Source organism: Lathamus discolor, chromosome 5, assembly GCF_037157495.1.
Source record: "Lathamus discolor isolate bLatDis1 chromosome 5, bLatDis1.hap1, whole genome shotgun sequence".
NCBI classification, from domain to species: Eukaryota; Metazoa; Chordata; class Aves; order Psittaciformes; family Psittacidae; genus Lathamus; species Lathamus discolor.
The window spans coordinates 33854419-33878539 of NC_088888.1; the positions used below are offsets into that span (position 1 = coordinate 33854419).

The window sequence follows — 24121 nt, forward strand, 5'->3', positions numbered from 1 at the left end:
AGGCTGGGCTAGGCTAGGCTAGGCGAGGCGAGGTGAGGTGAGGTGAGGCGAGGCTAGGCTAGGCTAGGCTAGGCTAGGGTAAACTAGGGTAAACTAGGGTAAATTAGGGTATGCTGCACTAGTGTAGGCTAGGCTTGGCTTGGCTTGGCTTGGCTAGAATAGGCTAGGCTAGGTTAGGCCAAATTATGCTAGGCTAGATTAGGGTAGGCTATGCTAGGGTAGGCTAGGCTATGCTATTGTAGGCTAGTCTAGGCTAGGGTTGGCTAGGCTAGGCTAGGGTAGGCTAAGGTAGGATAGGTTAGGCTAGGCTAGGGTAGGCTGGGGTAGACATCTAATACTGGAGGGTCGATGCCATGCGTCAGAATTATTAATTCTGTTGCATTTGCAACAACAGTTCCTTTTCTGCGCAGCACCACACAGGGGGGATTGCTGATTTAAGCTTTGCTTCTACAAGACAAAAAGATGGGTAGTATCAAAGGGCCTACAGAAAGGAGATGAAGGCAGCTGCAACAAGAGGGACCTTTCTCCGTTTTGCATTAATCTGCTTTAAAAACGCATCTGCAGTGAACGCCAGAACAGGATTTGCCTAATCCAGCCGCCTGTTAGGCAGCTGCGGTCACTTGGTAAATGAAGTGCTTTGGAGGTGAATGCAGAAAATAGGGCAGCCTCTGTGGCTGGCCTTCCTCTTCCAGCCTGGCTGCACCCAGACACAGCACGGCTGAACACCATGTCCCTGCCAAGCAGCTGCACCCCGTGGCCCCTGAGCCATTTCTGGATATTCCCTTCTCTCTCTCTGACTCCGTATTTAAGGCATCACACACAAGAAATACGAGTGTCCTGGGGAGCGTTGCTGCAATGCCATGGCCTCACACCACTTCTCTGAATGAGCATGACCCTCTCATCCAGCCCCAACCCTTGGGCTGAGGGGTCACAAACGCCTCATTTTGGGTAGCCATAAGCCTGACTTCCCCCCCACCGGGCACAGGGCTTGGCTCTCCTGCTGCCACTCCGGCCACTGCTCCAACACACGGGGGCACTGATGGATTTCCAGAAGCAGTTCCAGGAAGCTGCTGCTTCTTTTCCAATCAGGAGACAAACAGTTTCTCTTCCTTGCCCTGTGCCTCCCCTAACCGGCACAAGTGTAAAAGTGCGAGCTGACACGGATTCCCAGAATGGAAAACACTGGCCCAGGCTGCCCAGCGTAACAAAACGGATTTAATGCGTGGGGATGGTGGCTGTACACAACACTTCTGCCTATGCAGTATGTTGATAACAGCTACCATAAGCACAAGGACTTAGTTTAATTAGTTTGCTCAGATCAAACAGAATATAGCTGTAAGTTTTTTACATGGACTGGTTGATGCTTTGAAACGCTGTGTGTGCATTCTCTCTTTCTCTGGGCTACTCTAGGATGTCAGGAATTCCCATCAGGCCTTGGCTTTTGTGTAATGAGTTGGGTGTTGGAACGTCCCTTGACCCTATCAGGAACTCCTGTTGCCTGGCCAAGGTGGGAAGTGGCAGCAGGAATAGTCAGTCATCCCCTGGCAGCCTTGGAACAATCCTCACCTCAGTCATAGCCTGAGTGGAGCAGCACCACAGCAATTATCAGCTCAGATTGTGTCCACGAGGGAAATTTGCTAATGACCAAAGCCAACCACCTTGCGACCCTACAAACAGCAGTGCTAAGTGAGCCCTCTGAGCAATCCTGGAGCTCAGTGGGCTGAGACCAGCATCTCCTCCGGAGTGGGGCACCTCTCAGAGCTCATGAAATCTGAAGTTTGCAAAGTCCAGAGAACCATTGCCAAAAGCTGGTGATGGGGCCTGGGCTGAAGACTCCCCACTCCTCGAGCCTCAACTCAATTCAACAGAGAGACATTGGAAGCGAATATTGCACTGAACTCGAGGGGAATTTTTAACTGGATTACCTTTATGCCTACATATATATAGCTTTGTGTCTCTCTGTGTGTATGTGTAAATTGATTTAGCTACCCTATAGCAGTTATAGTATGAACATCATCATCATCTCGGATCTCTACTGAAAGTCACTGTTGTGACTGCAGTACATCCTATTGGCTCAATTTTTAAACGTCAAATCAGTCAGCGATGGGCTGCTACTCCACCTTGTGTTCCACCTTAAACTGTGAATATCCTTAGACAGCTGCTAGACATTGTGATCCACCTTAAAACTGCAGTCTGCTGCTGGGTCAAAAGCCCTGTAAAAATCCCATATGGGAGGAACTGGTCCTTTTACAACATCGTATTATAACCACTTTTTGCTGATGTCCTTTCAATCCTAACGCAACACATGCAACCCTGCAGACCAAGCCTGGCACCAGCACTGGGCCTAGTCACGCCTAAGCTGTATCAGGGGTTTAGGAAGCAAGGGGGTTTCAATGGGAGCATCTCCTTTACCCTTTGCATCTTCAGTCTCTGTATAAATAATTCTAAATCAATTCTAACTCGATTTTCCTTTGTATGTTTCATCCATGTAGTAAGTAACAGAATGAACCTTTGCCATCAAACTGTGTTAAATTCGCTTTTATAAATTCACATTAAAACTACTTTTGCCAATAGCTTTGACAGTGATTCTGTAAGTGTCCCTAAACCACTCATTCACAATACCCTGTAGTGCCCTGGTGTGAGTGAGAATACAGCTGTGTTCATAAACCTGTTAAGCCTCATTTTAAAACCAGTTAGAGCTTCTCCAGCTTCCTTTGACTCTGCTGGCTGCTCTCAGGGACAGGCAGTGATGGAGCTACAGGGGAGCAGAGCCTGGGCAGTGCATCTACCGGGAAGACAGGCACAGAAATAGCACCGCTGACATGTCTGCTGTCACACAACATCTCCAAAAATGAGCAAGGAGCTCCTTCTGAGTGCGCCTACTTGCCATGCTATGCCACGCATGGTGCCCTGTCCCAGGGAGATGTACAGGAGCCTTGCTGATGTGCTTCAACTAGAAGAAAACCAGGCAGATGCAGTGGTTTTCCCCACCTCAGTGCTATTCCAGGGAATACATCTGGGAGCTGTTGCACTCATTCGTTATCCCCATCGAGGGCTCCAGTGGCAGATGGGTTGTCCCTGCTGCCTTCTTCCATTGCCCATAGTGGTACCTCTGTGGTCCCACTGCAGTCTCACCATGCCCTGCTGTAACTCTGAGGGTGTTTTTGGAAAATGGCAGGGGACAATTGGTATAAAACCACCCATAACTGAGGGCAGCACTAGAGAGGTCTGTAGCAGTAGTGGTGGCTAGAGAGGACAGCAGGCTATTCCCCGGTTCACTGGGACTGTGATTTCTTACGCTGATACTCTGCTCAGTCTATATGAGCAGCTGACGTCAGTGGATGGGCAAGCTCTGGGGTTTGCAGCATTCGCTTTCCTTCTAGAAAATGTTATTTTGGACAAAATGTGAATTTGAGCCGACCCGCACGGTTTTAGATTGGCAGCTGTGTTTATGAAAAGGCTGCTGCTTTTCCCAGGTATCATTTTAGAGCAACAATCATTTATGGCTTTTCCTTCCCACAGAACTTCTGTCCCCAGTTTAGGAAGATGCAGCTGTATCAGAGGTACACCGGTACTCTCTGATTGCTTCCCTTCCTGATAGAGAACAAAGGGTTCACCTTCTGCAGGGCCAAACTTCTCCTGTGGTGCCCATAAACCTACTGCCCATCACTAACCTGCTTCTCAGCCATCACATGTGAAATGCCAGAATGACAAACACCAGATCCTGGTATGCAATCTGTCATTTCCCATTTTCTCCATTTTTCCCTAAACTCTACACTCTCCAGAGCAGGCAGGCATCTGCCCTTCATACCAGCCTGCAAGGTGTCAGCACTACATGAATAACGTAGTGTTGTTAGTAGCTGTCTCCACACCTCCTCCCCACTGTACTGCACTGGATTTATGGCCTTTATCCCTTGCTGGCATGAAAATGAGTGCCCAACCACCCATGTGCTACAAGGTAAGCTGCACCTTCACAGTCCAGCTCCAGTTCCTCCTTTGCAGAGCAACCCCATCCTACAGTTTGCCCATACATCCCACAGTTCCCAGTGGACTGGCAGCAACACTGGGTTTGGAAAATAGCCGGGGACCATTTGTATAAAAAGACCTGTAACAGAAGCGTGCAGAGACACCCAGCAGCGATGAGGTTGAAAATCACGTGCTACCTAAGGTGGATGAACGCAGCAGTGGTGCCTGTTCGGCACACCTCCACCATCAGCCTTAGAGTACAACTACAAAGAAACAGGACCCAATGTCCCTCTAGCCCAGCCACCCTCCCAGTCCCGCTCCAGAGACATCCAACAGCTTTAGGGGAGGATGCTGAGACTGTCCTGGAAGTACAACTCCTCCCTCACCCCTCCAGCTACAGCCAAGTAGCTCCATATGTGCCAGACAAGAGTCATTCCCTGGCCTCTGGATGTTCTCAGCGTAGCTGTATAAACATTGTTATTTTTTTAATCCTAATGAGTTTTGGCTTCACTACCTCATGGCAGAGACTTCCAAAGGCTGAGAGTAGCAGTTACTAAATGATTCCTGAATGAGGAACTACAATATTTACGTGGTTGATATTAACACTTGAACTTCCCCCTTTTTTATGTATTGCTGGGGTTTCCCTTTCAGTAAAAAATGAAATAAAGACACCATTCAAACCATAACACTGAAATTCCAAACAAGCTTTTTCCTTTTTAAGCACTTTTCCCCTGAGGATGTCAGTTATGCCTCTTAATCCTTATTATTGCTCTCCTACAGGTAGCAAGCCAGGTGGCCAGGTAGGTTGAGAGTTTCAAACCAGATCCATGACAGGTGGCTGATCAATGCCAAACCCCAGGAGTCCCAATCTCCTCTACTACCTCCTTCCAAATGGGAGCACCAGAGCTTCTCTGTAGGGAGGACAGCAGCCTGGCCAGGGAAATGGTCTGATTTCTGACAGAAATAAGAGCAAAGTCATAGCAAAGAGATTGCCTGATTTGTACGCAAAAGGTGGCAGGTCATGAAAAATGACCATGGACGTCGTTCTGCATATTGTGGTCACAGAAACACGTAGTTTACACAAGGTTCTGACTTGTGGTCTTTTGCCATTGCCCCTGTCGCTGGCTCCGGGCAGTGAGGGGGAATAGCGGACAGCTTATGAGTAGCAGGAGTGTAAAATTACATGTCAACACATCTTTCATATGGGCAGACTGGCTTCCAGCCGAAGCAGGAGCTGTCATGATCTGAGATTGGGCTGCTGAGCTATTGCCTGAGTAAAGTCTGGAGGAGAGAGAAAACAGGGAAAAGAAATAAGCTGTTTCTCATAGACAGCCATGGTTTTAAACTATTTGACAGTATAGAACCCAAACCAGCGAGAGTATTTGCCAGGTAGGGAAAAAACACAGGCTCCCTAGACCTGTGAAACTCCACCTTCACCTAGATCAGGGAACCTCTGCCAAATACTAGGGGTAGCTGTCCCAGTCGCTTCACAAAACAAGCCATCGCGCTGTTAATAGAAGCCTGGTTAATCCCTCAGATGCGGGTTATTTGGTTTCACGAGCTATTATCCCTTTTAGGTCTGCACCAGCTGCCCACAGGGTAACACTGTCATAGAAGAAAGATCCGAAGAGGCAGTTCAAATGCTCTGGGGACCAGGTTAGCCAGTGGTAGTGGAAAGGTCTCCCAGAACTGCCTGATGCTGTTATCCAGAGCGCTGGGAAATCTGCTTTTAGCCAGCATGAGCTGCAACCCCTCTTCCAGCAGCTCTCAGCACTCATCCTGCTACTTGTGCAAATCTCACCTTTTTCTCAGAGCCCTGGAAGCTTTTTACTGCTATAGCTCTGAGTGGCTGTGCCCACAGGCACCCACAGCAGCAACCTCAGCTGCTCCTCTGAGCCTTGGTGAAGGTCCACCCTTTCCATCCACCTTTCTAGGGGTGCTTGTCAAGGTCCTGCCCCCAGTAACACATTCGCAGGTGCCTACTCGGCCTGATGAAAAGCCAGGTTTACATGCCAGCCAAGGAAGAGGCGGGTGAATCACGACAGATTCCTCACCTGCTCTTTTTATCTCCTGCTTGAGCAGCCCCAGGATGAGCCAAGGCAGGAGGCAGCCTGTGTGCGCCCATTCAGGGAGAGGGAGGTGGTGAAGTGTCTGTGCCCACACTATTCCCCCAACCTTATCTCAAGTTTATAATGCTGCACAAAGCTATTCTCTGCTCATACCCCCTCCCCTCTAGAGCTCTGAGACAGCAATCCAGCTGCTAATAAGGATAACATTTACTGGTGTTCCCATTCATATTCCTTTTTCAATCCCATGCATGTTTTTCTCTCCTGTTTTCACTCCTCCATCACAGCACCCAGGAGCCTGGTACAGAATTTGCCACAAGCGAGGGAATACAAATCTCCATCATGGAATGGCTGCCTCTGAGAGCCAACTTGTCACGGGGAGAACACAAGTGCTTCGGGGGAAAACAGGGGCACCTGTGCTGGAACCTGCTCCCCATCTCCCAGCAGTGAGGGGGTGCTGCTGGAATGACCAGTGCTTCAGACTGCCCCCGTGGCCTCTAGGTCATGGGGACAGAAGCTCTCCCTGTGGCTTCAGGCTGTTGTTTCCAGCATAGGAACCCGCATGCCTCACCATTCCCTCTGTGCAGACCTGGCACCTACCTGTCATGGGGCCCAGTGCCAGTCATGAACCTAGCACCAACCTGTGCAGCAATGGGCTTTGGTTTCCCAGTGAGCAAACTGATGGGTAATAATAAATGAATTGTGGAAAATGGTTTACTGCTTGAAAAAACACCACAGAATTTGCAATGAGGGGGCTAAGGAACAGGCCATGCTCAAGTGCTTGGTCCTGAATGTGATTTTAGACACCAGAAGTTAGTGGCAGCTCAGTGCTGACTCTTGGCTGATCTCACTGTCAGCCTGGGAAATCAGCATAACCTAATCTCATTGTTCCTCCTCCTGGAAACCATAGGTCTTCAACACAAAATAAACCTCATCCCAATGTAAACTCTGCTTATGGACCTCTGCTGACATAACTGCGTGCTCTGAGATCATCCACTGAAGATGTCACAGCCATCTACCTTCCTGGTGAAGCATCTCCAGCACCAGTCTGAGTGTTAAAAGCTCTCCCCCAGCCCACCTAGAGAAGCAGCTCCAAAGGACCTCTTGGCTCCAGCTGAGGATGGGGGGTGAGGAGGGCATCACAGCAGGGCAGGGGACACGAAGGGGGGCTACGCAGGGAGCTCGCTGAGGAGGGGTTCCCTGCCCCCTGCAGTGCCCGGCAGTGTGCAGGAGTCCCAGCTTCTTGATGGAGCAGTGCTGTGCCCTGCCAAGGTTCCGTCCCAGGTAACAGGGTCAAGGCTCAGCTGCTGAGCTGGGCTCCTAAACCGCTTCCAGAGGTGCCCAGGAGCAGCAGAAGGAAACTGGGAAATGGTGGGGAAGGCAAAGGCAGTCTTGGGAACCCTGAGCGTAGGCTGGGGGCAGGCTGATGGCTCCCCCTTCCCTCCCCGCAGTCATCTTGGCTTGTCCTCACTGCTGCCTGTTTGGGAAGAGTGCTGGCTTAGAGGACAAGCGGTTGGGCCTCATCCTCTCTTGCCTCTCTCCTGGAAGCCACTGCTTTCACTGCCTCTTTAAGGCAGGATAGAGAGGACCTCATGAGGAGCCTTCCTATGGGGAATGTGATGGAGCGTGCAGTCTGGACTCAGGGAACAGCATCCCTAATATGGCCTTGGCTGTGCTGAGTGGCTGGGGGCTCCTGGGGGAGGAATAAAGCCCCTTATAAAAGCACCCAGGTCCTCCCACGAAGGCAAACTTCGCTGGGCTTTAGCAGAGCTGGAGCGAGGCTTGCTTGATATGGGAATTTTGCCTGCCTTTTGGAGGTTATCCAGGCTTTCTTGGGTTTCACATGGTGTGAGGCAATGGCCTGGGCTGTGCGTGACCTGGTGGGTGCCAGCAGAGAAAGTCCCTTCTCAAGCAGCACGTGGCTCCTGCCAGCGTTGCTCTATGGAGGAAAACTGATGGCACCCCTGTGCTGTGCTGTGGGCACCCTGCCTTGCTCCCTGCTCCTGGCCACTGCAGCGGCAGCACACACTTCCAAGGGTGCAGACCAGAGCTACGGCGCCAGTTCCCACCTTGTTGCTCGCCTCCATGGCAGGACCTGCAGCAGCTCAGCTTTGTTTTGCCTTCTCAACCTGCCCAGGTGCCCGTTCGTGTGCTACACAGATCACCGCATCCCATCCGCATCCCAAGCAGCCTCCTTGGCTGCAGGAGCTGTGCATGGGAACCCCGTGCCCTGCAGTGCTGGCTGGGAATGGGCCCTACCCATGCTGTGGTCGCAGTGTGCTCAGCACACACCATCTCTCTACTGCCTTATTTGTGGTGGGGAGGTGGCAGCACCGATGGGGCCAGGAGTGGGTCATGTGTGAGCTGGGGTGACTGATGCAACCAGCCCCAGTCAGTACCTGTTTTCTACAGCACACACATGGCAGACACACAGAGGAACACATGTGCCAGGTACCTGCTGGGATGTCCACCCCAAAAGTAGCATCACCAACCCACATGGCTGACATGAACAAGTGGCAGAAAGGACAGTGCTTTTGTAATGAGTCTTCCCTGTCCCCATTGGAATAAATTGAAAAAGATGAAAGGAAAAGAAAAGAGAAGCAAAGAGAAAAGAGAAGAAAAGAGAAAGAAAAGAAAAGAGAAAAGAAAGAAAAGAAAAGAAAAAAAGAAAAGAAAAGGAGAAAAGGAGAAAAGGAGAAAAAGAGAAGAAAAGAGAAGAAAAGAGAAGAAAAGAGAAGAAAAGAAAAAAAAGAAAAGAAAAGAAAAGAAAAGAAAAGAAAAGAAAAGAAAAGAAAAGAAAAGAAAAGAAAAGAAAAGAAAAGAAAAGAAAAGAAAAGAAAAGAAAAGAAAAGAAAAGAAAGAAAAAAGGAAAAAGAGAAAGAAAAGAAAAAGGAAGGAAGGGAAGGGAAGGGAAGGGAAGGGAAGGGAAGGGAAGGGAAGGGAAGGGAAGGGAAGGGAAGGGAAGGGAAGGGAAGGGAAGGGAAAGGGAAGGGAAGGGAAGGGAAGGGAAGGGAAGGGAAGGGAAGGAAGGGAAGGGAAGGGAAGGGAAGGGAAGGGAAGGGAAGGGAAGGGAAGGAAGGGAAGGGAAGGGAAGGGAAGGGAAAGGAAGGGGAGGGGAGGAGAAGGGAGGAAAGGAAAGGAAAGGAAAGGAAAGGAAAGAGGAAAGGAAAGGAAAGGAAAGGAAAGGAAAGGAAAGGAAAGGAAAGGAAAGGAAAGGAAAGGAAAGGAAAGGAAAGGAAAGGAAAGGGAAGAGGAAAGGAAAGGAAAGGAAAGGAAAGGAAAGGAAAGGAAAGGAAAGAAAGGAAAGGAAAGGAAAGGAAAGGAAAGGAAGGAAAGGAAAGGAAGGAAAGGAAAGGAAAGGAAAGAAAGGAAAGAGGAAAGGAAAAGGAAAGGAAAGAGAAAGGATAAAGGAAAGGAAAGGAAAGAAAGGAAAAGGAAGAAGGAAAGGAAAGGAAAGAAAGGAAAAGGAAAGGAAAGGAAAGGAAAGGAAAAAACATGTTACCCCTTTAGAGAGTGAGTCCCTGCCCTTGCTCAGAAAAACAACTCTCACCAGCCGCTGACCACCACGGCAGCAGGAGTGGAGAGCACCACAAACGTGCTGGCGGTCATGCTGCAGTTCCCATTCAGAACAGGGCAGTGGGGAGTAAATGCAGCCCCCCCCCTAAACAGTGATTCAGAGGGAAGCTAGCTGGGGCAGTCATGCTGTAAAAAAAACAAAAAGGGCCTAGAACAAAATGCCACCCCCATGAAGGCATTTTCTCAGGTCTCACAGAGGAGCGCCAGGATGGATATGCATGGAAAGCATGGCGCACCTTTAAATGGACATAACATGTGCCATTGGCGGGGTGGGATCTATTTTTAACCCCTTGGAAGTGTGCAGATGTGCAAACCCCATGTGTGCGGGTGTTTGCAGCTAGCGAGAGGCATTCGATCAGAGGTTTGGCTATCGCACTGGGAAACGCCAGTGTCGTCAGGGCTCATTTAGCCTCCACTGAGAAGGGTGATTAAAGTCTCACCGTGCCCCTGCCTTTGGCTCAGTGGCAACCCGAGCTGGAGCCTGAGCACTCACATAAATACTAAGTGCTACTGACTGGGCACCAGCTTCGCAGGTCTGTTTTCAGGAAGGACCACGCTGGGTCCACGTTCCTCACCTCGGCATCCCACCTGGCTCTGCTGGTGGGAGGGAGCTGGTGGCGGTGCTGCCACAAGGCAAGGCAAAGCAAAGCACGACGAGGAAGCCTGAGGAGGGTGAGACACAAGCCGGTGGGTCAAGGCCATCAGAGGGACAGTGCTGCGGCAGAGGCTCAGCGCATCTGTCAGCACTGCAGAGAAGCCGGCGGGGCTGGACACCAGCCATGCTGGCCTGGGGTCTGACAGTGCTCTGTCCCCACCACCCCGTCTGCGTGGGGTGACACGCAACCTGGCCTCCTCCATCGCTTAATTAAACCACCAGCCTACCTCAGCACGGGGTTTGTCTGCAGCCCTTGGTGCTGCCCGGGAATTTGTAGAACCTCCCATTGTGTCTTAAGGGATTCCTCCTTACCTCCTGGAGGAATACCGAGCTGTTCAGCAGAACAGCTCACTGATTTAAACCACAGAAAAGCAAACAGCACAGCCATTCCCTCAGGTCTCTCCAGATTAAATGTTGAATACGTTTGTCCCCAGGCACCTGTCTGACCCCTCTAGTGCTCTCTATCCTAAAATACTCCAGCAAAGCAAGGACGGTCACCAATAAGGCCAGCTGCTCTCCAACAGCAGCTAGGGACCCTGCAGCATCCTTAAGAAATGGATACCTCAAATCTGCCCTTACACAGATTTGGGTTCACAGAGGACAGGGAGTAAGCACAACCTGTGCGCAGCAGGAAAAGCCCTGGTTTGAAGCACCGCTTCCCCCACAGGCACCGGAAATATCTTGGGAACAGTTTTGACAAATGGATGCCCTTGAAAAAACCTGTGCACCACTTGTGAGCAGTGGCCCTGGAAAGTGCTGACATCTGCGTATATTGTGTGTAATGGATTACCTACTCGGCACGGGAAACCTGTTGGCTCTGGAGAGCGGCAGTAGTTAGGCTGACTTTCATCTCTCCGGCTTGTTGGTGTGCATCCAGCCCGAGCTGCCCATGAATCAGACCTCTCCCTGCATGCCCCACCATGGTGGCACGGAGAGGAGAAGGTAGCTGGGCCCCCTTGTTCCCAGTGCCCCCATGCAAAACAAACCATCAGTGTCCAGAAACACACTGTAAGTGTCAGCCTCAAGTGCATGCGGAGAATTATGTGCTGGTCTCCCCTCCAATGGGACCAGGGCTGCTGCAGGTGGGCTGGTTTTGGAGCAGTGAAGGAATTGGCGGTGCAGCTTTCCAGCTCCTTTGCCAGTGCCAACCGCTCCCTTGGATCAGGGGTGATGGGCAAGGTGAGGGAACTGGGGGGATACAGAACTAAAGAAGCTGCACTGAGCCAAGCTCACCGAAGATGCTCAGTAGCAGTGATGTGCTCACTTAGAAGAAACACTGGTGTTATCCATGAGCAAGCCTCAGCCTTGCATTTTGCTAACAGCAGCTTTACTCCTGGGAGAGGAGACCGGGAGACTGGGACTCTGGGTTGTGCTGCTGCACTCCCACAGCTGTATGGTCATCCCTGGTATCCTCATGCTGCCAATCCCCCACCCAGGCAAGGGCAGAACAGCATCTCCCTCTGGCTGTGAAATACTGACTCATTTGGAGTTGTACGGTTGGGTGAGCAGCCCTATGTGACTGCTTCAGTATGCCTGTCCCCATGGTGCGTAGACTGACTGATGCAGAGGAAGGTGCTCAGCACAACTGTATGAACACTATGGCAGCCCAGCCTTGCTAAGCTGTGCAGGGCAGAAATCGCCTTCCTATGAGGTCCTTCAGAGTCAAACAGGGTCCACCCAAAAAGCGGATAGCTCCAGGAAGCACACGAGGCAAGCAGGAATAAAACCAGTATCTCCGGTCACTAAAATCTCAGAAACAGGCAACTCTGCAGCCCTGCCACTCTGCACAGCCGGTGCCAGATACCCTGTGCCAGCGGTGGATGCTGATGTGGTGTCTGGGGGGGGGCTTCTGCAGCCCAGCACTTGGGAGCACACTGTTTTCCCCAGCCCCATCTCGAGCTGCGGGGCAGCTGTAGAGATGTGTGCACATCTAAGCCCTGTCAGCACCAAGGCACCCCGTGGCTGGCAGCCAGTCGGCAGGCAGCGACCCGGAAAGAGCTCTCGTGTGCGGCAGGGCCCTGGGCAGATGCCGGCGGGGACCCCCACCGGGACTCTGCTCCTCCACACAGGCTGGCCAGGGCCTAGCTCCAGCAGCTCCACACTGTCCCTCCAGGCGCCGTGCACAGGGAGCGAACCACCAGCTGGACTGCAGTTGGGTTTCTGGGCATGCTTCCCTGGAGTGACCTCATCCTGCTGCTCACACCTCCTAAAACACAGCCAGGCGCTAGGCTCAGATGAATCCTTGCGCTGCTCTTCTTCCCCCACCTTGTGCCCAGCAGACTGGTCAACAGCCCTGACTCCTGGGCTTCTTCACGGTGAAAAAGCCAAGCAGCACGTTAGCTCTACTCCTCAGAAGGCAGCAGGCGTGAGGAGATTCGCCGTGCCCTTTCTAACTTCCCTTACTCTTCTAAATTACTCCCTGCATCCCGTAATATGCCACCAGAATCCCCTCCGCAATTTGGAAGGCTTATTTAGCAAGTCAGATATAGCAAGGCATGACTTTATAAATAGAGAGGGGCATGGTTGGGGACTGTGCAACGTGACTCACAAGTGAAACTGCCAGTGAAGAACTTATCACACGTTTGCTTTAAATATTCATTTAGCAATACCAAACCCTGCTCACGGTTACACTTACCATATAAAAACGCCGTTCCCATATGTGGTAAGTGTGTTTATGATAATTTCTCCAAAGCTACTCAGAAGCCACTTACCATCTTGCTGGTCAGAGATAAACCAGGGTTGGGAAGGAAAGTAACTCCTCAGGGCTTGAGCCTGCCCTCGCTTACAGCTCTGCAACTCAGTGCTCTTTCCCAGCACAAAACCAATGGGACGACAGTTACATCATAAAGCTTTTTCCCCTTAAACGCTTTTATTTTCCACTGATCTATCTTATTTGCCAAATCTACTACTGCCACAGGACACCTATGGTCCAGACTTGGGTCTTACTGCGTTCCGTTTTCTTTGATACCCTCATTTGCTCAACTGGTCCTTAATTCAGACTGATTCTTCCACAGAAAAATAGATGCGAATTATGAAATCGGTAATAAAATCACCACAGAACAGGCAACAGTTTAATGTATATGTCTTACATGTTTCAGGAAAATAATAATTCTTTAATATTTTCCTTCATGGGCTCAAGCCCTGCCAGGTTCTGGACTTACAGCAATAAATGAATTATTCCTACTTCCTCCCTTCTGCTTTCTCATGTGGTTGCTTTTATTGCTAAGGCCTTGTTTCTTCATGTGGGACCCGATCATACGAGCACATAAACATTAACCAGATCCGTTGTCTTCTCAGTGGCTTCAGTGGGAACCACCTGCATGAATCAGGTTGCAAATCGTTAAATAGAGGGCAGATGAGACTGGATAAATGGGCTGGAACTTGGCTGAAGTAGGTCAAATCTAACCCGCACAAATCAGAAACATTAATACTGAGTGTAATGTCAATACAGGAGCCTTTTCCATCATTCCTGTGCTGCAGATCATCCCAGACGCCTCCTCCTTACGTGGCTGTGTGTCCATGCCCGCAGCTCCTGGTGTTTGTCCGGTCCTTGCCCAGACCCCCTGCCCAGGCACAGGCCCTCCCTGTGCCGTCTGCTGACCTTGCAATATTTTCCATGTTATTCTTTGCTCTCCCCTTTCATTTTTAAGCAGTGATGCAGGCTCAGCAGGTGCGCTCCTGGGCTGCCCGCGATCCCGATGCAGCCTTTCCCATGGGAAGCTGCAGCCAATGAGGAAACAAACCAAGCACCTCCAGTCTAGGCAGAGCTACCCCCAGCTTCTGGATACTGGTCCAGACATGACAGGGGTTGTGTTAAGTTGCTTCTCCACACACAAACATGTGCAGAAGGTACTAGGTAAAAATAAAGCAAGGTGTCAGCAGAGGTTAAGCACCTCATGGATTAAACGATACCCTTTTTAACTTGGACTTTGGATTTTAGCACTTCCACTTAATGCCATATTTTGCTGTCTAAGCAGATCAATCTTCTTTATTAACCTGTCTGGTGTTTAACCTGTCACACGTTAACAGGGGGATCATAACCCCTCGACCATGCAGTCTCAGCCAGGATGGGCTGGCTTCGGTGAGATAAAGAAAACAAGGTGAGGAGGAAGTAAATCTCAGAGTAGTAGATCTAAAATCAATTGCCACGCTTTTCCTAGAACGTTTATCCCAAGAGAGATTTCTTCTATTCTCCCTGAGTTGACTGGATTGAATCACAGAATCATAGAATCATAAAACAGTTAGGGTTGGAAAGGACCTTAACACTATAATCTTCCTGAACTTGCCACTTTAATTAAGTGAAGAATAATCCTGTCCCCTTGCAGACCAAGTATGGAGGCATCACACGCAGAGCAAGGGCAGCAACTGCTGGTGTTCCGCGTTGCTGGCGTGAGCAGCTCAGGAGGAAGAGTGCTGGGCAAGGCAATGGACTGTCTGGAGTCACAGCCGGAGATCCCTGGCACCTCCAGCAGTTACTGCAGCCTCCGCTTGTGGCCGTGCCTGGAAAACATTCAGATTTCCAGACTTTTTCTGGCATTTATGCCAGGAAACCGGGCTGCATGACTTTGGGAGCTAAATTTAGGATCACAAGTATTTCACATCCCCCAAGCGCCTTCTATGACAACATCTCAAAACCCTTCATGAGCATCAGCTATTCCTCATTATCTTCCTTTGAGATAGAAATGCCACTTTGCTGGCAACAGACGGAACTACGAGTGTTGACTTGCTCATGGTCACAGAGGAAACCAACCTCCCAGTGTAAACTGCTTGGCTCCTGCAGTCACAGAAACATGGCACATCACCTGCAGAGGTGCTGCTGGGATTAGGTAGGTGCAGCACCACTTCACTTGCAGCATGGGATGTAGTGCCGAGCACGCAGAGCTCCCCGCAGTGTTCTTTGGCCGTAGTACATGGGCAGATAGCCCATGACAGCACTGTTCATCGCCAACAAACTCAAACCAGTTTAGACCTTCGTGCCTCTGTTATTTTAACCATTCTTTGGGATTACAGTTGCAAAACGGAATTAAGAAACCTTACAGAAGCAGAAACCTGGTTGGCTTCTTTTGGGTTGATCTGCTTCAGACCTCCCCTCACTTGCTGGGCTCCCATCCCTCCACCTGCAGCCACCCATCTCCCTGCAGCCACAGGGGGATTTGGGAATGACAGGACTATCTTGTCGTTGTCTGCTCCCCATCGTGACTGGCAGTGCTGTGGGTCCTGCACCATGCTCGTGACCAGCCCTTCCCCTGTTCTCTGGGTGTCCCCTTCCCAGCGCTGACCTAGCCAACACAACATCAGCAACCTAAGCTCAGCACCAGCCACCATTAATGGCAATGTAAACTCACCTTATTTTGCACTCAAATAGATTAGGTGATGTCTGTGTCTGAGGGACCAGTAGGTGTGAGATGAAGGGTCATTATCCACAGCTGCACTGCCTGTGGGAACGTCTTTGTTCCTGCCTGCATGCGCTGGCACCAGCGCAGCTCTGCCGTTGGGAAAAGGACAGAGCTGCATCCATCCAAAGGTGCTCTTATACTCATGGACCTGAAGCCTGACTTGAAGCACTCCTGCTTTGGTGAAAGAGGACAACCTCACCAGTAGAGCCACGAGACATGACCTCCTTTTGTGAATACAGCCCGGGTCCTCACACCTCCCTGAGCCAGGGTTAGGGACTGATGCCTGTTGCCATGGGTGTTAGGCTGCTCATCTCTGAGCATGTGTGAGAGCCCTTTTCCCTCCCCCTTTCCCTCCAGCAGTGAGATTTCTCAGCTTTCAAGCCTTGTTTTCCCTGGAAGGAAGAGAAGCTGCTGGCAGCCAAGCAGTGAGGGCGCAGCGGGGCAAGGAGAGCATATTTGGAGGGTATTATGGGTGGCAGGGATATGCCAAGGAAGAAAGCTGCTATCAAGGATCTATCTATATATGTGCAGCTCCCTGAGGTGGGGTTAAAGAGAGGCTCATTCCTGGGCTGCCTGCTGCACTCCCTGAACAACGGTGGCCGGAGCTGCCTCCGAGCTGCACGTTTTAGTTGCAGAGCACAGCCTTGAGCAGCTCAAACAAGACAGTGTCTGGCTGTGATCCCTGCAGACACAAGGAATAAGCTGCCCAGGGTCGCTGCAGTTTGCACCCCCTGGCCGCAGTTCTGCACCAGGCAGTGTGGTTTCAAGGGTGACAGGATGCCCCCGCAGCGGGGAGAAGAGGACACCCTGGGCAATAAAAGGTCTCTCCATCATCTGCTCATCTCCATCCCACACAGCGCACTTCCCCAGTGGGAGCCAGCAATAATCCCGGCTTTCCTCACTGCATAGCAATCAGAAGCTGCTTTATTTTTCAAGTCCTGAACAAATATAAACCAGAGCCTCTGCCAGCTGCAATTACAGCTAATTCCCCAGGCTTCAAGCTGCATCCTTTTGGTCCCCTCAGGGGCTCTCCTGCCCCCGAGGGACTGAAGAGGATCTGCAAAGCTGCCAGCACTTCCTGGGAAAGAGCCTGAGGCCGGGGAATGCTCCCAGTGGCCCCATCACTAAAGCTGCCCACTCTGACATCTGTCACCTCCATACCAGCACTGCCTGCAGTTATCCATCAGCTGATCAATAGGTTACAGTCACCCTCAATGTGCTCCTTTTTCTAGCCCCAGAAAATGCACCATGGCAATCTATACGCCTGAACAGCCCTTTTAATTATTTTTAAAGTAAAAATGCCAGTTTGGTTCAAAAAGAAAGAAAGGAAGAAAGAAACCCGAACAGGCAGTGTTCCATTTGGTGATATTTTTATGTAGATTAATGACATAGCAGCAAAAGAAATCCTATGAACTACAAGTGTTTGGGGTTTTAAACAACTGTTCTTTGAAGGGCTTTGTTTCAATGCTTTATTTTCAGAAATAAAGATTTTGGAATAAAGATTTGTGGCTTAGGAGTTTCCTGTGATAAAATAATTGCATTTTTTTCAAGTGGCTTCTATTTCACCCTTTTACTAAACCTCACTGAACAAGTATCATTGGCCAAATGTCCATGGGAAATTCACTGGGTCCATACCAGAGCTGTACTGGAGTTGGTGCCCAGGGTGTGTTCAGGTTCTCTCAGCAAAGCCAAACCCAATAAATACTGTAGGTCAAAGTGCTTTTCATTTCTGCATTTTGGGAGCCCAAGAGGGGAAGTGTGTCAGGGTGCCAGTTCCCTTCCCCAAACGGAAGAAACACATCTGTGCTTCTGAAACTGCCTTTTAATCAAGTAACAGAAGCAGGGCCTAAAATCCATCTCATAATTCCACTTAAGCCACAACTGAACCCGAAATCAGGGGTCAAGTACTGAAGACTTAGTTAAGTGTCTCCCCAAAACCCAGCACAGAGCTGTCAGAAGAAATATGGTCCCACTATGCAACAACTTGCACCAATGGCAAGTAAAAGCTCCTGTTTGTGTTTCAAGAAGCAACTGTGTTCCTGCTTTCCAGTCCAAGCCCAGACCTTCCTGGGCTGGAAATTTAGCTGAAAATCACCTTTTTCTCCAGCACTGCTGTATCCCACAGCACAGGGACACCCAAAAACTCAAGCGCTGCTTTCCTGCCAGGGCCCTGTGCTCCAGGAGTCGTCCTCCTCCAAAGGCTGCCGGCTCCTGCATGTGTGCCCTTACCCAAGGAGATGTGCCAAGCATGGAGGGGCTTTAGGGCAGCTCCTTGAGGAAGCTCAGCACCTGTGTGGGGGTGCAGTGACAGCAAAGGGGTGCTCCGGAGCCCCCCACCTCCGTAAGAGAGAAGTGAGACAGGTAGGAGCAGCTTCCCACCTCCCACGCTTCTCTGCCTCCTCAGAGGCAAAACAGGCAGGCGACTGCCTGCACCAGAGGGAAGCCCCTGGGGTTTTCCTTCGGGCTCCCAGGGAGTCCCTGGCCAAAGGATCTGGCTCTGGGAAGGCAGAAGAAGGAGTTGTCCCTTTGCTGGCAGCCCCTTATGCATGACCATTGGCAAGGGCAAGCGTGTCAGGCAGGGTGAGGAAGTGGCCCTGGCTGCCCCCAGCCCACCAGGGACATCACGGCGGCAGGCGGGTTTCCCATAAGTGGAGTGGAAAGCTCTTCATTTAACCTGCACCCCCACCTTCCCTCATCCCCAGCCTCGCCTTGTCCATCACCCCTCGGAGTGTGCCACAGCTACTTTTTTGGCAGGCTAAGCCAAATAAAACCTTTTGCAAGCCAATGCTCTGGGTAACCCTTTCCTCCCCATGCCTGGGAGGATCACACAGCAGAGCGGTGGGCACCCGTCCTGCATGATGCAACACACAGCATCATGCCCCAGGCTGCTCCCAGCACTGGCCAGCCAGCTGCAACCCAAACAAGTCACCCAGAGCTGCTGCCTCAGGCTGGGGCTCTGTCCCCTCCCCAGTCCCACTCATGTCTGAGGAGGCTCAGCCCCACCACCCGCTGCCCTTCCTGTTAGACAGCACCCTATGCCAGCGGGCACTGGGTGAGCCCAAGCGAATGACGACAGACCATCGCATTAGGGGTGTGACAGAATGACTGGTGATTTAATGCTTCTTGAAGTTTTTTGTCTCCTTCCACAGGGCATTGGTTTTAAAAACAAACAAAACGAGGTAAAATAAATTAATTTATGTACACTTTACATACACTGTGTCACGTGGAGCTTTGCAGCAACAGTAACCAGAAATCATTACAAAACAGAGAGTTACGTGGCTGTTGCAGGCTCTCAGCAGCCTGCAACCTAGAAGGTTGTCATCCTGAGCGTGGTTGGCAAAGAGATCGTGTAAACATGTTTAGAAGCATTTACGGTGGACAATGGATGGGCCGGCTTCATCGTATTCCTGCTTTGTGATCCACATCTGCTGGAAGGTGGACAGGGAAGCCAGGATAGAGCCACCAATCCAGACGGAGTACTTACGCTCAGGTGGGGCAATGATCTAGGAAGAGCCAAGAGAGCAGAGATCAGTAAACCTGCAACCACTGCATGGCACAGGGTCTGTGGGAGGGCAGAAGGCAGCTGCTCCTACACCTGGGTCCTTCATGCTCCAGCCTTACCTTGATCTTCATTGTGCTGGGCGCCAGGGCTGTGATCTCCTTTTGCATGCGGTCAGCAATACCTGGGTACATGGTGGTACCCCCAGACATGACATTGTTGGCATACAGGTCCTTCCTGATGTCAATGTCGCACTTCATGATGCTGTTGTAGGTGGTCTCATGGATACCGGCAGACTCCATACCTAGGGGCAGGGAAGAAGGGAAACGCAGGCACAAGTTAAGCAACAGAGTAAGATCTCTACAGAGGACTTGGAGAAGGGGAGCTGACAGGGGAGAGGAGAGGGAGTGGGGCACACACACCAATGAAGGAAGGCTGGAAGAGAGTCTCCGGGCAACGGAAACGTTCGTTGCCGATGGTGATGACCTGCCCATCAGGCAGCTCGTAGCTCTTCTCAAGGGAGGAGGAAGAAGCAGCGGTGGCCATCTCATTCTCAAAGTCCAGCGCCACATAGCACAGCTTCTCCTTGATGTCACGGACAATCTCACGTTCAGCTGTCGGGGGGAGAAAAGGCATCAGTGATTGCAAAGTAGAAACAGGGAATACTGGCACCTTCTCCATGGGTCTTCTGGGACTCCAAACCCTCAGCACCACACAAACTCCCAACAGGGAGCACTCACGGGGCTTGCAATGGGGCGAGAGGCTGCAGCACCCCAAGACACGTAAGGGTCAGAAGCGAGAGGGGATGTTCCGGGGCAGGGAATAGTGCTCACCTGTGGTGACGAAGGAATAGCCACGCTCAGTCAGGATCTTCATCAGGTAGTCAGTGAGGTCCCGGCCGGCCAGATCCAAGCGCATGATGGCATGGGGCAAGGCATACCCTTCATAGATGGGGACGTTGTGTGTCACACCATCACCGGAGTCCAGCACGATACCTGAGGAAACAAGAAGCAGCCACCTGAGACACAGCCCACAGAGTCCTGCCCTGGGACAGAGCACTTGTCAGCTGTCAGGGACTAGTCCTGGGCATCCTTGCTTGGGGCCAGTGGGACACCTGCACTCACCAGTGGTACGGCCAGAGGCGTACAGGGACAGCACAGCCTGGATGGCCACATACATGGCAGGGACGTTGAAGGTCTCAAACATGATTTGGGTCATCTTTTCACGGTTGGCTTTGGGGTTCAGGGGGGCCTCAGTGAGCAGGGTGGGGTGCTCCTCAGGGGCTACACGCAGCTCATTGTAGAAGGTGTGGTGCCAGATCTTCTCCATATCATCCCAGTTTGTGATGATGCCATGCTCAATGGGGTACTTCAGGGTCAGGATACCTCTCTTGCTCTGGGCTTCATCTCCTACGTAGGAGTCTTTCTGACCCATACCCACCATGACACCCTGCAGGGAGGAAAGCGGGGGCTCAGCAACCTCTCCGTGGGCAGCAGCACGGGGCTCCCCAGCAGGCCGGGCATCCTCCCTCCATGCGGCAGGCTGGGAGGCAGCGGGGGCCCGGAGCCATGGCCGCGGCAGAGCCTCAGGGCAACCTCAGCAGGGGACGGCGCGTACCTGGTGGCGGGGCCGGCCCACGATGGAGGGGAACACGGCCCTCGGGGCATCATCCCCGGCGAAGCCAGCCTTCACCAGGCCGGAGCCGTTGTCGCACACGAGCGCGGTGGTCTCGTCCTCGTCGCACATGGTGTCGGCTGTCTGCGGGAGCACGGGGAGCGCGGGCTCAGCCTCACGGCCGCCCGGCAGCCGCGGCGGGGCCGGGGCTCGGCAGGGCTTACCTGTGCTGGCTGCGGCTCGGCGCGTCGGGCGGCTGGCGGAGAGGCGTCCCGCTGCTCGCAGGGTAGCTCGTGTGCCGCCGCCGGACACCGGCCCTTTTATCACGGCGGCGGTCGGCACCCAGGAATGCGGCCCCGGCCGTCGCCATATTTGGGTGTCGGGCCCGGCGCGGCCCCGGCCCGGCGTTGCCCAAAGAAGGCGCTTCTGGCCGCGGCCCAGGTGAGCCGGGCCCGGCCGTATAAGGCGCGTCTGCGAGCCCCCCCGGCCACCCGCGGCCGCGGCTGAAATAATCCCCCGGCCTTGCAGGGCCCGCTGAGGGACAGGCAGGTGGGGGCCGCCGCCTCCCCGCGGGGGACAGCGCCGGGACTCGGCCTTGCTGAGGCAGCGGCCGCAGCGGGCTCGGGCTCGGGCCCGGCGCAGTGTAAGGGCGGAGCGGGCCAGGGGGGCTTTCGGCTGCATGGCCGTGACTTGCCGCGGCCCTGGAGTTTGGGGCTGCAAAGGGAAGCGCGGCCCTCACGTCTGTGAGGTGGGCGCCAGGGGAAGAAGGGGCTGTGAGAACAGGTAACAGGATAAGGTAGATGCGTGGTTTGCACGTAACACCACTGCATGTGGCGATGGCCACAGCTTTACACACCGAGGTAAGGAAACACTGTGGGTTGTTTCCTTTCTGTGATTTAAAAATGGAAAGTAAACGCATGGGATGACATCTGTTAGACAGACACCTGAAGAGACACCCAGTGAAGCATTAATCCCAGCAACCGTCTCATCCCCGACGTAGCTGTGAATGCTGGTGCCATTAGTGAGTGTCCATTGATGGCCACTGAGCTTGGCCGGGCAATGAGGGGATGCTCCAGCTATCGCTGTGGCTCACCCTCTCCAAAAGGAGTGCAGTCTCACAGGCAAGTCATCTCTGACGAGACGAAGGTACTATGCAAGTGAAGAGGAGCAGTACATCGTATACAGCTACAGATGCTTAAGCAGAGATTCCATGTGGGACACTTGAGAGACTTTACAGAGACGTTCCAGTTACCGATGAAAAGAGGCAGAAATGCAAGCAGATTTCCAGCCCTGGTAATGAGTTGATGCAAATCAACCTTCAAGACCTTCTTTGAAGGCACAACTGGCCAAGAGTAAAGCCATTTAAAATTTAGGGAGTCAGGAGAAGAGCAAGAGGAAATGGTAAGTCAGAATGGCTCATGCTGCAAGGAGTCTCCTGCAAATGAAGACATTTCTGCAGCTGATGTCCTCCATTGCAAGGCAGAGCAGATGGGTCAACAGAGAAGCAGAGAACTTTTCTTCTCCAATTTGTGCATCTTCCAGTTTGGCAGTGTTCCTCTTTACCTCTGGCAGATCTCTGTTTCATTCTGCTACAGATTTTTTATTCCTGTCAAGTTACTGTATTGAAGTATGCTGGGGACAAAACACGCTCTTTTCTCATAACTGTTCTTCAGCTTCTTGTTGCAGAGAAGTTCTGTCATCAACAACTGGCTGTACAAAACTCTGAAGCCTGAAAGCACTTAAAGGCATCACAGCCATCAAATCTATTTACAGAGCTGTACTGCTCTGCTGTGGCTTCCAAAACACAGGCAGTTGTGTTGAATCAGAAGTCAAGTAACAGCTTAACGTAGCTGAAGGATAAACATTCTTAATTCTTCAATGAAACCTGACACAAGCATAAACCCACTCTGTCTCTTCTGTTTCTTTTAGCTTTCTCTCTACCCCAATCTAGTTCACAGCAAACCCCCCAATGGCAATGTTAAATATTTAGAGTCCTGCACAAAATATCATTTTCAGCAGGTAGAGCTCATGTTTTACTGAATGTTTTACATTCACTGAATGAATTTGGTTTTGGTCCCAAATCAAAAAACATTTGAATCATAGAAAGGTTGGGGTTGGAAGTGACCTTAAAGATCATCTAGTTCCAACCCCCCTGCCGTGGGCAGGGACACCCTCAACTAGACCAGGTTGCTCAAAGCAACCTGTGTAGCTAACTTAAGGAACAAACGAGTATTCTGTCAGGTAACTCCACTTTATCTTTGTACAAGACTTTTTGCTGTAGAAACCAGGAATTTTCAGTTTTGAAGTTAGTTTCCAGAACAGAGCTGAGCACAAAGATCACTGTCCACAAGGCACTGCTTCTGAAATGGATCACAAATGATAACTGAAGCTTTCCTGCCACTCTGGTGACAACAGAGGATAGGAGTGTGGACATCTCGTACCATATGTGCTTTCCATTACTGAGAAAACAACTGTTTAAGAAACAACACACAGTTATTCAGAAGGAGCTATGCATACTCATTAAGCCATTTTGACCGAACCATAGTCTTTCTGTCTCCGGTTTGTTTGTTTTTGTTATGCCTGGAAACAACCTAAAGCTCTGGCATGACCTTTGATATGCAGTGGTAAATGAAGGCATCCTCCCCATACAGTAATCTGAGACCGGATTTGAGCATCAGGATGGCTTATTACATAATAATCCAGGGGAAGGAGAGAAGGAACAGCCCCACATCCCCAGCCTCTTCCAGCTTCCCAACGGAACAGTGACCAGCTCAACATTCCTCATACAGGAACATCAGACTTCAGTTTTGATGTGGAAGTTATTTTAATGAGGTTTTATTTAAGTAAACTCCTTCTGTTCTGGCATAGTTGGATGGAAAGCTGCTGTACGAATGCCAAAGCCTCCCAGGCCAGCAGCGGAATAAAACATTAGTTGTGGAGCCTACATGACTGATTGTTTCCTGAGAACCTGGAGAACACTTCTACACCAGCCGGAATAAAACCATCCCAGCAGAGGAGCCAGGCAGCTTGAAGGAGATGATGGATAGATAAGGATGAACAGAAACACCTGCTTCTGGAGCAAGCTTCCCTGGGCTTACCCTGCCACCCCCGAGTACAGAGGGTCGACAGTCTGGGAAGGGGTAAGATACACCTGAAGTGTTTTATGGTGGACAGTCAATTAAAGAGATTCCTCTTCAATCAAAATTTAAGTCTAGTAAAAGTTCAGGTAGAACATATTTGAGCAGGGGGTGGCAACCATTTGCTCTATTATTCCCTTTCTCTCAAAATGTTAAATGTGGAAGCAACTTTAAAGTGACTTTAAAGCAAGCATATGGAATTCTTTTAAGGC

The 24121-nt window shown here is 51.2% G+C and overlaps 1 protein-coding gene across 1 annotated transcript; it reads right to left on the bottom strand.

Moving 5' to 3' along the window:
- Positions 1-18744: 18744 nt before the first annotated feature.
- On the bottom strand, positions 18745-21107 carry ACTA1 (actin alpha 1, skeletal muscle). Its single transcript, XM_065680296.1, has 7 exons — positions 20997-21107; positions 20776-20916; positions 20283-20607; positions 19992-20153; positions 19581-19772; positions 19281-19462; positions 18745-19162 (listed from the first exon to the last, which is right to left on the bottom strand). The coding sequence occupies exons 2-7, from the start codon at positions 20902-20904 to the stop codon at positions 19019-19021; spliced, it is 1134 nt and encodes a 377-aa protein (XP_065536368.1). The 5' UTR covers positions 20905-20916; positions 20997-21107; the 3' UTR covers positions 18745-19018.
- Positions 21108-24121: the final 3014 nt, after the last annotated feature.

Bases quoted from the DNA above. Each gene is read 5' to 3' on its own strand.
- ACTA1 (XM_065680296.1), bottom strand. From the start codon at position 20,904: ATGTGCGACGAGGACGAGACCACCGCGCTCGTGTGCGACAACGGCTCC. The intron at 19,773-19,991 runs GTGAGCACTATT...TCCCCCCGACAG, and splicing joins CTATTCCTTCGTCACCACAG to CTGAACGTGAGATTGTCCGT. The intron at 19,463-19,580 runs GTGTGTGTGCCC...CCCTGCCCCTAG, and splicing joins CTTCCAGCCTTCCTTCATTG to GTATGGAGTCTGCCGGTATC.